General features: G+C 41.6%; 2 protein-coding genes across 2 annotated transcripts; both read left to right on the top strand.

Annotated features, from left to right (window-relative positions):
• The first annotated feature begins 1,193 nt into the window (after window positions 1-1,193).
• On the top strand, window positions 1,194-1,961 carry LOC128866575 (protein mago nashi). Its single transcript, XM_054107412.1, has 3 exons — window positions 1,194-1,280; window positions 1,361-1,626; window positions 1,690-1,961. Exons 2-3 carry the CDS (start codon window positions 1,366-1,368, stop codon window positions 1,870-1,872), a joined length of 444 nt encoding a protein of 147 aa, XP_053963387.1. The 5' UTR covers window positions 1,194-1,280; window positions 1,361-1,365; the 3' UTR covers window positions 1,873-1,961.
• Window positions 1,962-4,315: 2,354 nt separating this feature from the next.
• Window positions 4,316-9,192, top strand: LOC128867163 (uncharacterized). The gene is made up of 3 exons (XM_054108258.1): window positions 4,316-5,220; window positions 5,464-8,080; window positions 8,182-9,192. The coding sequence occupies exons 1-3, from the start codon at window positions 4,316-4,318 to the stop codon at window positions 9,190-9,192; spliced, it is 4,533 nt and encodes a 1,510-aa protein (XP_053964233.1).
• Window positions 9,193-11,162: the final 1,970 nt, after the last annotated feature.

The following is an 11,162-nucleotide window of genomic DNA, read 5'->3' on the forward strand; positions in this document are numbered from 1 at the left end:
TCTTTCTATGATTTCTGCAAGTTCGATCACACGATGATGGATTGCTTAACAAAATTTCAAACTAATGGTACGGTATACAGAAACTATCATTATGGTGCTCACACACTCACTAACGTACGCCCATATCAGCTGACACTATGGAAGTAATGAGAGCCCCATGTAGTATCGAAGCTGATTGACATGGGATTTTCGATTGTTTCCGTAGAATCGTGTCAGCTGATTGTTCGCTCACCACACAGTGTTGCCATACAGTACATTTCGAAATCATTCACAAAATAAGCTTAGACAAGTTTTATTTTTTATTAAAATATCTTAAAAACAATGTTGAATAATGTTAACTATAGATAAATGAACTATTTGCAGTTGTTGATTTTTGGCTTTGCTTTATTAAACATTGAAAAATTGTAACTAATAGCGCGGATATGTGTAAATGTGTGTATGCAAAAATATCAATGGCAACATTGTGTAGATGCAACCAAACACAAACGCACACAAACCGATGTATTGTGTAAATATGTAACTATTGTACAAGAACGCAGTTGTTTTCTACGGGATAAGTTTTGCTCAATTTTGTGTATCCTACGGGCAACGGAAAGGAACTACGATACGTTGGTGAGTGTGAGCATCATTAGGTCTCTTCTATTCACCATTTCTCCGCTCGCCATCTCATCTGGCACTCATGTTTTTATTTAAGTGAATTATGTAACTCGGTGTTACCAATAGTTTCGCGAGTGTTCCTGATTTTTCACAATATATTCAACAAATCGCCGAGAGAAAAGATTCGATCATGCAGAACTTCCCGGCTGAGATTCATAAATAAAGGAAATTGTAACCTTTGTTCTAAATTTACATATTTTACATAAGAATTTGGTACTAGGGAGCAGTTAGCTAATTTTGTGTTGTTCAACCACTATGCGGAATGTATTAGAAATCTCATAAACTATATTTCAAATTAACAAATAATCTTGTAAATTGGATTGAATGTAATAAAGTCAGTGTCTATTCACAATATTTTTTTTTTTCAAAATTACTTGTAAATTGTAATTGCATGCAATAAAAAAATTTAAAACTAATTTGCAATGAAAATTTACAAATAAGTATAAGTAGATATGTTTCTCCTCGTCAAACTCTCAAATTTCTTTGGAAGATAATTGTGCCTGGAAAAATACCCGAACACAACTATTAGACTTTTACAAATATCGAATAGTATGGCATCACAGTGTAACATAGGTTTAGAAAGTTTGACAATTCGCACGGCATAAAAGTCCGGCAAAAATAAGGTTAGTGAGTGAAATATTAGAAATAAATACTTTATTTTTTATACAAATATTTTATTTTGATTTAACCTATATTTTATTAGATATTATGTCTACGGAGGATTTCTATCTACGTTACTACGTAGGTCACAAGGGCAAGTTTGGACATGAATTCCTGGAGTTCGAATTCCGACCAGACGGTAAACTGCGCTATGCCAACAACTCAAATTATAAGAACGACACAATGATCCGAAAGGAGGCCTTTGTGCATCAGTCTGTAATGGAAGAATTAAAAAGAATAATTTTAGATTCAGAAATTATGGCCGAAGATGATTCGCCTTGGCCACCACCGGATCGAGTGGGCAGACAGGTTAGTGAGAAGAACTAAAGCCTCCATACAAGGGTATACACTTAAAATCTGTTTAATATCTAGGAACTGGAAATTGTCATTGGCGATGAACATATATCCTTCACAACATCGAAGACCGGCTCTCTGGTTGATGTCAATCGGTCAAAAGATCCTGAAGGTCTACGTTGCTTCTATTATTTGGTGCAAGATTTAAAGTGCTTAGTATTTTCACTAATTGGACTGCACTTCAAAATTAAGCCTATATAATATTTTAATTTAGTAGTACTCTCTTTACGTATTTAATTTTCCATTTTATATTTGCTTACATCTCAATATAAATGTAAACTGTAAACATCTCCATATAAGCTCTTATTTTGCATTTTATTATTTGTTATGCAGCATATTTTTTGCATTAGCCACCGGAACCTAAGGGGCTTATTTAAAGTACACAAGAATGTATCTTGGCTGCAAAGCGGCTGTTGTAACAACATCCCTAAAACTTGCTCAATACACCCAAGCTGGAAGTATATAAATCCAATACGGAACAAGAGCACATGAAGGTGTTTCCACGACAGTCGGTTCTACGTTACCGAAACGACCCGGATTTATATCCTGCCAAGGACCGTCACTCCAGCAGCATTCCCCGTATGTAAGTATGGGGAATGTTTATGCTACTACATCAACAAGGTGTTTTGTGGTTCTTGGAAAGTCGTGATTCGTTGTCGAGTATACAGGAGAAAATACTGTGAAGCGTCCTCAGGTTTAGTAGAAACTTCAATATAAACAAGATCTTGGTAATATTAATTTTTAAATATAGAACATGGGAGTGAATTTTGGATGGTATAACTTCAGTATTATAACAGATATCGAACAGATTATTGTAGACTAAAAAGTTATTCACACATACTCGACGTTTGCTCAGCAGAATTATATCGCTTTTATGACATAGGCACAGAGATTTCAGGGCACTTCTTTCTAGAACGCGATTACAAAAATCTGAGGAGGAGCTCGGCCAAACACTTTGAGTATTTTTGAATCGATTCTGAATAGGTTGGAGTTTAACCTGTTAAAATATTCAGAAGGTAATTGAGCGGGCGAAGTCTTTATTGTGTTGATGTTTGGTTTCAAATGAAGAAGCAATAAGTGTGTTTTTTAAAATGATGGAAGGTATTCCACTCGATGACCACGGTATTCATGGTTTGCCTTTGCCCAAGAAAAGGCAACGAAAAAATCCTTTCCGGCCATTTCCTTATATGTATAGCTGCAGTACTATCGGTATGCCACGCATAAGCGATCAAGGTCGAAGCGGTCGCTTTTTTATTTGGTCCCACCCAGCCGAAACAACCTCTATTCTCTAACTATTTAGCGGTACTATTATTTTGAACTGAGGTGTAGGTACTACATACATATGTATCTACTTACATATACATAAATGGAGTTAGCACTTTAAGGCCCAGTGATTACGATCGAATTGCAAATTATTAAATTGGATTGAGCTATGCTCATAAAAATAGCTACTCAGCGGTTTTTGGGGCCGCTGATTACAAGTCCGTTGAAGCTATATTAAGTAGACGTGTGAAATTGTGTAAAGGAAACTGTATTTTTTCTTTTTTTCTGTCGTACTTGCATATGTGGTTATTCATGCTTTAATTTAGACTCCATAATCATATTCTGCGTACAAAAATATATCGGCAGCCAGTCTCATATAAAAAAATTAAACTTTAGTAATCGGACAGGCAAAAGAATTAGCAGTAACTCTCCGTTAAATGTTGCTTTCCTTCTACAATTATTTGAAGCCGGTGGTCTCGCAAATGCAAATACAAATATTATAAATTGAGTAGCCCAAAGAAAAAATCATTCCGAATACCAGGAAAATTGTAAGTATACCTACAAACATACCTGATTTAAACGATTACACGGAGCCTGTAAAAATAAATTTTTATTTTGTGAATAACAAGAGGAATGGACTATATTTCTAACGCACGTTCCAACGACACACAGTGCTACTGCTCCATGGAAAACATGGAAAAAAAAAGAAAACGGATGTGTTTTTTTAATTTGGATTAGAGTATGTATTCAGAATTCGTCCAATCTGGTACCACCTTAATTTATAGCAACTTCCTATGTAATTGGTATTATTTCTTCGAATTCATCTATACATACATACATATGGTATTTATGCACAGTTAGCTTTAAACAGTTATTTTCCTTTGTACTTAAAAATGAGACGCTCAATAAAATTCATTGCTTGTACAGCTTCGAAGTGATCAAGTCTTTATATTTGTTGCTTAAACATTTTGGTGTCTCCTGTGAGGACAAATAATTAAATTGAGTGAAATCAAAGTACATTCATTGATAGTTTTACAACAAACGGTGACAAGTACTGATTCGAATTTTATACCCAAGCAATCAAGTGCATAAATAGCAGTTAAAGTGCATCCCACAACTGTGTGATTTTAATTCTGCTTCGGCAATAAAGGCCATTAAACGCATACACGATCGGGTGAGTGGATTCCAGCAGGGTGCATTTGATGAATTTCATCTTGAGCAAGAGTTGAAATCATTGTCAGCACATTATGCACGTTTCGTGACCAACCATGACCTGTTGGTGGGCAATGCAGCAAACGCCGAGTTGGAGGCCCACGAGAAGTTATGGGAAGAGGTTGAAGGTATTTACAACAATGCATGTACCCACTTGAACCGTGCAATCATGGGTGCAAAACCGAATCAGTCTGCTGTGATGCCTGTGCGAGAGTGTGAGGTTAAGTTAGAACCGCTTGCAATTCCAACGTTCGATGGAACTATGCAGAATTGGCTGGCGTTTAAGGACGTTTTTGAATTGCTTGTCCACAATACAGACTATCCTGAGGCCTACAAGTTAGGCAAGTTGCGGCAGGCAGTAAGCGCAAGTGCTGTACCGCTCGTCGGGAGTGTATATTCTGGGGGATACGCTGATTTATGGAAGGCGCTTAAAGAACGTTTTGACAATAGAAGGCAGCTGGCTGAGACTCATGTGTCACGCTTACTCAATATCAAGCCGACAACTGAGGACACATCAACTGCGTTACTGTTCATCGTCGACACAGTACATGAATCACTACGAGCTTTACATGTCATGGGTCTACCAGTGGCCGAATGGGATGCTGTGGTCGTACCGATAATAGTTTCGAAACTTCCGATAACTACACAGCGCGAGTGGAACATGAGCTGTTCACCCACCGAAATTCCGAGCCTCGATGAGCTGCTTACGTTTTTGGGTCAGCGGGCTCATAGCCTCAGCACAACAGTTGTCACATGGGGCAATGGGGTTGAATTTACGTCCAAGAGTCATCAACGCGCTGGTGGTCCGTCAAGAGCTGTTAGATCACACGTCGTATCTGCAGATGAGGGTAAATGCACATACTGCCAAGGTGCACATCGTATTATGAAATGCGCACGCTTTCTTGTGATGAAATACGAAGACAGAATTACTGCTGCAAAGACTGCAAAGCTTTGTTTTAACTGCCTAAAGCAAGGTCATTCAGCAAGACAATGTCCATCGGGGAATTGCCGTCACTGTGGTCGTAAGCACAACTCATTACTTTGCCGCGAATCATTATCTCAGAATCCATCAGAGTCAGTGTCAACGTGTCCGGAAGGAGCCGTCACTGCTATTGCATCCGGAAATTCGAATCTCTGACTAGAGCCTGCTGTGGTAGGTTGCCTTGCCGACGCGAGTTCAACAGTGTTATTGGCAACTGCGCGTGTATACGCATGCGGCAACTCTACCAATGGACATCTGGCGCGGGTGCTCTGTGATCCCGGATCACAGGTTAGTTTTATAACAGATAAATTAACTAACTCTTTGTCTCTTCATAGGAGCAAATGCGAAGTTTCGGTGGAAGGAATCGGAGCTTACTCCTACGCACGTACACGTGGGCGTGTCACACTCACGTTAAAATCGCTCTATTCCAATTTCAGTTTGGAAATCGTTGCACTTGTCATGCAGTCAATTACTAAGGTCATCCCAACAGTGCATATTGACATGACACGGTGGCAGCATTTGAATGGTCTAGAATTGGCCGATACGCAGTTCGGCATTCCTAGCAATATCGACATTCTTATTGGTGCGGATGTATGGGGAAAAGCAGTCGAAGGGGACATAAGACTCGGTGGCCTCAATGAGCCACACGCCCAGCGAACCCGCTTCGGCTGGGTTGTCTTCGGTCCAGTGCCAGCAGCGCAGCCAGCAACGCCGCCAACTCTTTCCTTCAGCACCCAGCAAGGCGAAGAGGACGCACGCTTGGAGGAGCTCGTAAGAAGCTTTTGGAAGTTAGAGGAAGTGCCTTCACAAGATTGTAACGGCGAAGATGAATGTGAGAAAATCTTTTTGACCACACACTCCCGCACAAGGGAAGGGCGCTACATGGTTCATATACCATTTCATCCTGACGCACCGGCTTTGGGCAACTCATACGCCCATGCTTTACGACAATTTCATCTTCTTGAACGACGACTAGCAGCGAATTGTGAGCTCAAGAAAAAATACATTGCCTTCATGCGCGAATACGCGGACCTCGGCCATATGGAACCCGTTAGTCACATTGGAGATGGGGGGGTCAACTACTACATCCCTCACCACGCGGTTCTGGAAAAGTTCCGCGTTGTGTTCAATGCTTCAGCGCGGACCACGAGCGGCCTCTCACTGAACGACGTCCAGTTGGTGGGAGCCACGATTCAAGAACCATTTGTGAATATCATCTTTCGTTTTCGGTGTTTTCGCGTAGCATTAACAGCAGACATCGAGAAAATGTTCCGTAAAATTCTGATAACTCCCGAACATAGGGATTTCCAACGCATTATTTGGAGAGAATCACCAGACAATGACCTAGCAGTATACCGTTTAACTACAGTGACGTATGGGATGGCTTGTAGCCCGTACAATGCAGTTCGCGCACTCAATCAATGCAGTTATGATAACTACAACGTAGTCGCAGATGGCCATCAGTCGATTGTTGCGCGAGATGCGATTCTGTCATCATTTTATGTAGATGATTTTCTCATCAGTTGTGACACTGAGGATAAAGCATTCGAACTCGCTGTCAATGTGAGTGCGATTTTGTCGGCCGGACAGTTCCTTTTACGAAAATGGCATTCTAATAGTGGTGAGGTTGTAAGGCGTTTAATTAGTAACAATTCTTCAATCGTAGAGTTAGCAAGTGAACCATCGACGGCAACTGTGCTTGGTTTAAGCTGGGACCCAACAACAGATGAGATCTTTTTCAAAGCGAATCTAAACCAGAACATCGGATGCCTCACAAAACGTCGGGTTTTAAGTGAGGTCGCCAAACTATTTCATCCTACTGGCATGCTTGCTCCAATTGTTATTGCCGGGAAGATATTTATTCAGAAGTTGTGGTCTGCTGGCTTAGAATGGGATGCACCACTCCCAGATGCACTTCAAAATACGTGGGTCTTATTTTACAGAGAACTTGACGTTATAAACCGTATCCGTGTACCACGATGGTTAGGTTTGGCTGAGGGTAAGACTACTATGCTACTTGGGCTTTGTGATGCAAGTCCACTTGCCTATGGGGCTGTCCTCTATACTAGGACAACAGACGGTGAAGGTCGGTCAACTGTATCATTGCTAACAGCTCGCACCAAAGTGGCGCCACTCAAGGGTGCAACGATTCCTCGCCTAGAACTTTGTGCGGCACATTTACTCGCATCCACACTTGACAGTGTGCGGACTGCTTTACGTCTAACGGACACTTCTTATCATTTATGGTCCGACTCGCGAATCGTGTTATGTTGGTTACGTAAACCTCCAACTACTCTCAAGCCGTACATTTCCAATCGTGTTCGTCACATTCAAGAGCTGACATCACCAGATCGTTGGCATTATGTACGGTCTGCACAAAATCCGGCAGACTGTGCCAGTAGAGGTATCCGAGCATCAGAACTGGTTGAACATCAGTTGTGGTGGCAAGGGCCAAAATGGCTTATGGACAAACAGCTACCAATTTCCTTTGGGATCGAATTAAAAGATGACGAGCTTGACATTGTACGTGGTGAACAGAGAGTGTCATCATTTGTAGCAACGACGGCCCACGCGAGCATTCTTACAATTCGACGCCTAGACGGCCAAATAATTCCATTAAGCGAACGCTTTAGTTCATTGCAAAAGCTTCTTCGTACCGTGGCAATCGTACTTCGGTGGCTACCAGTTCGCCGACATTTGCGAAGACTGATCGTCAATCCTACAGAAATGGACGATGCTCTTAACGTGCTAATCCGAAACGAGCAATATACCTTTGCGACTGATATGTCTCTGATTCGGAAGGGATCGGAAATATCCAGCTCCAGCAAACTAAGGTCATTGAACCCTTACATAGATTGTAACGACATATTGCGAGTCAGAGGTCGTATTGGTCACGCTGACCTTCCAGAAGATCGACGTTTTCTGATAATTTTACCGAAGCATGGGAGTTTGGTACACTTACTCATCCGACACGCATGTGGGGGCGATGGTGGGGCGCAAATCACTCTTCAAACTCTTCGCGCAAATCACTCTTCAAACTCTTCTCTCAGCAGATGGCATCCTTACCCAGGCATCGCATTACGGCAGCACGGCCATTTATATCTTCAGGCGTCGACTATTGCGGGCCTTTTACGGTGCGCATCGGCACAAAAAGATCGCGCACAACGATCAAAACATATCTAGCTGTTTTCGTTTGCATGGCGACCAAGGCCGTGCATATTGAAGTTGTTGATGATCTTTCATCACCCGCATTCTTAGATGCATTTACGCGATTTATAAGTAGACGAGGTCCATGTCGAGATCTCTATAGTGACAACGGTACTACGTTCACAGGTGCTAACCGTTTGCTTAAAGAAGACTTGGCTGCTTGGCAGAACGACAACAACCAACAAAGTTTGGCGAATCTCGGTACTCATTGGCACTTCATCGCTCCCAGCGCTCCTCATCAAGGTGGTCTCTGGGAGGCTGCGGTAAAATCTGCCAAATATCATTTGGTGCGCCTCGTTGGAGCGCAGTCATTATGGTATAGCCAACTTCAGACTTTGGCGACACGCATTGAAGCATGCCTAAATTCTCGTCCGCTAACACCTATATACGATGATCCCGATGATAAGTTAGCGTTGACCCCTGCCGACTTTCTGGTTGGCGCTCCACTGGTTGCAGTCCCTGAAGCTGACATCAGAACAATTCCGTCCAACCGTATTAAGCACTGGCTCTGGCTGCGTCAGATACATCAACAATTTTGGCAACGATGGAGCGAGGAATATTTATCTACTCTTCAAACTCGAAACAAGTGGCAGACGAAATCAAGGGACGCAAAGATCGGAGACATAGTCATCGTAAGACATGAGAATTTACCACCAACATATTGGCGCTTAGGGCGCGTAACTGCGGTTCATCCGGGCAGCAATGGTTTAATACGTAATGTCACGCTTCAGACGGCGAACGGTATGATGACTCGTGCGGTACAGAAATTGTGCCGGCTTCTGGACGCAGAGCATTTTGAGGCCAGCGCCTCAACCGGGCAGGATGTTCAGACTTCGTCCAATCTGGCACCACCTTAATTTATAGCAACTTCCTATGTAATTGGTATTATTTCTTCGAATTCATCTATACATGCATACATATGGTATTTATGCACAGTTAGCTTTAAACAGTTATTTTCCTTTGTACTTAAAAATGAGACGCTCAATAAAATTCATTGCTTGTACAGCTTCGAAGTGATCAAGTCTTTATATTTGTTGCTTAAACAGTATGAAATGTGATTTGTAAATTTTATATTTTCGATGATATTAAGACTAAGATGAAGACCAAAAATGTTTCTTTCTGAAGCATTCCAGTGCAAGTTATGTATCGGGTGTTCTTGTAAGAGCATGAGAACTTAAATGATAATACAAACCAGAAATATTGTTAGAATTGCAAATCATTTCATGGCTTTATTTTGTGAATATGATTTCCGGCACATGTCCGCCGCGGCCCTTCGATCGGTCCACTTTTTGACCGATTTTTTTCTAAAATATTTGGCCGTATGGTGCCAATGGTGACCATAAATCTACTCCTTTAAGGAGGATGATCGGCACACACGCGGAAAAACTAGATTTACCATTTAACGCGAATTGCCGAAGCTGTGGGGACCTTTCAAAGAAGGAGATTGTTGAGCACTTTCTCTGTAAATGTCCGGGTTTGGCAGCTAGACGATTATGGGTACTGGTCGCTTCCCTCTTCAACAGCCTGGAGCAGTGCGCCAACCTAAATCCCTTCAATCTTCTCCATTATATCAACAGCCCTGGCTGACTGTGTATGGATATCTGCCCGTTGGAAGTCGCATAATGGTATCATAACGGCGCTTTAGTGCTACATGGGGAGTGCCAGCGTCGCCATTCAACCATTCAACCTATTTACTATTCTTGATAATGGACTTGAATTTTGAGCTGCTGACACTATTTTTGTGTTCGCTTTAGTAATATACTGGTGACTTGAAGGTGTATATGTGTGGCCTCGATCGCAGTAGTTGACATTCGTTGGAATGTCAAAAATGTCTATTTTCGTCCCGAAAAAACAGCTTTGCAGCTGAAACGTGTCGTGTATTGATCATTATTTACGGTAATCAAATACAGCTTCGACGCTTCCAAAGTGGCAATTTCGCCGTGAGTGATAAAGATCGCGAAAGGGCACCGAAAAAATTTGAAGATACTCAACTACAACAATTATTGGATGAAGACGCATGTCGAACCCTTGAGGATATGTCTAAAGAGTTGGATGTTGACAGATCAACCGTCGGTAAACGTTTGCACGCGATGGGAATGGTCAAGAAAGCACAATCAATTGAAGGAGAGGGATATCGAGAGACGTTTGGTCACGTGTGAGATGTTTCTTGAAAGGCAGAAAAGAAAAGGTTTTCTGCATCATATCGTCACTGGTGATGAAAAATGAATCTATTATGGTAATCCTAAGCGTCGAAAATGTTGGAGCCTGCCAGGTTCATAGGTTATGTTGTGCATCTGGTGGGATCAGAAGGGTGCCATCTATTATGAACTCCTTAAACCATCAGAAACCACCGGCTGTAGCTAATGCGTTTGAATCGAGCTCTCAAAGAAAAGCGGCCGGAATGGGACGGTAGACATGACAAACTGATTTTGCTGCATGACAACGCCAGGCCACACATTGCTGAATCAGTCCAGAAATATTTAGAGGGACTGAATTTAGAAATCTTGCCATCTGTCAGCTCTTATTGGAGAGCGGTTCACTTCTTACGAGAGCATTGCAAACTGGCTCAATGAATGGATCGAGTCAAAAGAGCTTGAATTTTTCGTCAGAGGAATCCGTGTGCTGCCTGAAAGATGGAGTAAAGTTGTAGCTTCCAATGGCAAATACCTTACATAATTCGTTCCTTTGGACGAAAGGAGGAAACTTATTCCCATACCCAATATTTTAGTGAAATTTTTGAAGTACATTGATGTATGTTTTCAATTTAATTACCAAATATGTAAGATGAATCTAAATGAAAAATCGAATTTCTAATTGTAAAACTGTG

This window comes from Anastrepha ludens, chromosome 6 (assembly GCF_028408465.1).
Source record: "Anastrepha ludens isolate Willacy chromosome 6, idAnaLude1.1, whole genome shotgun sequence".
Classification (NCBI taxonomy): domain Eukaryota; kingdom Metazoa; phylum Arthropoda; class Insecta; order Diptera; family Tephritidae; genus Anastrepha; species Anastrepha ludens.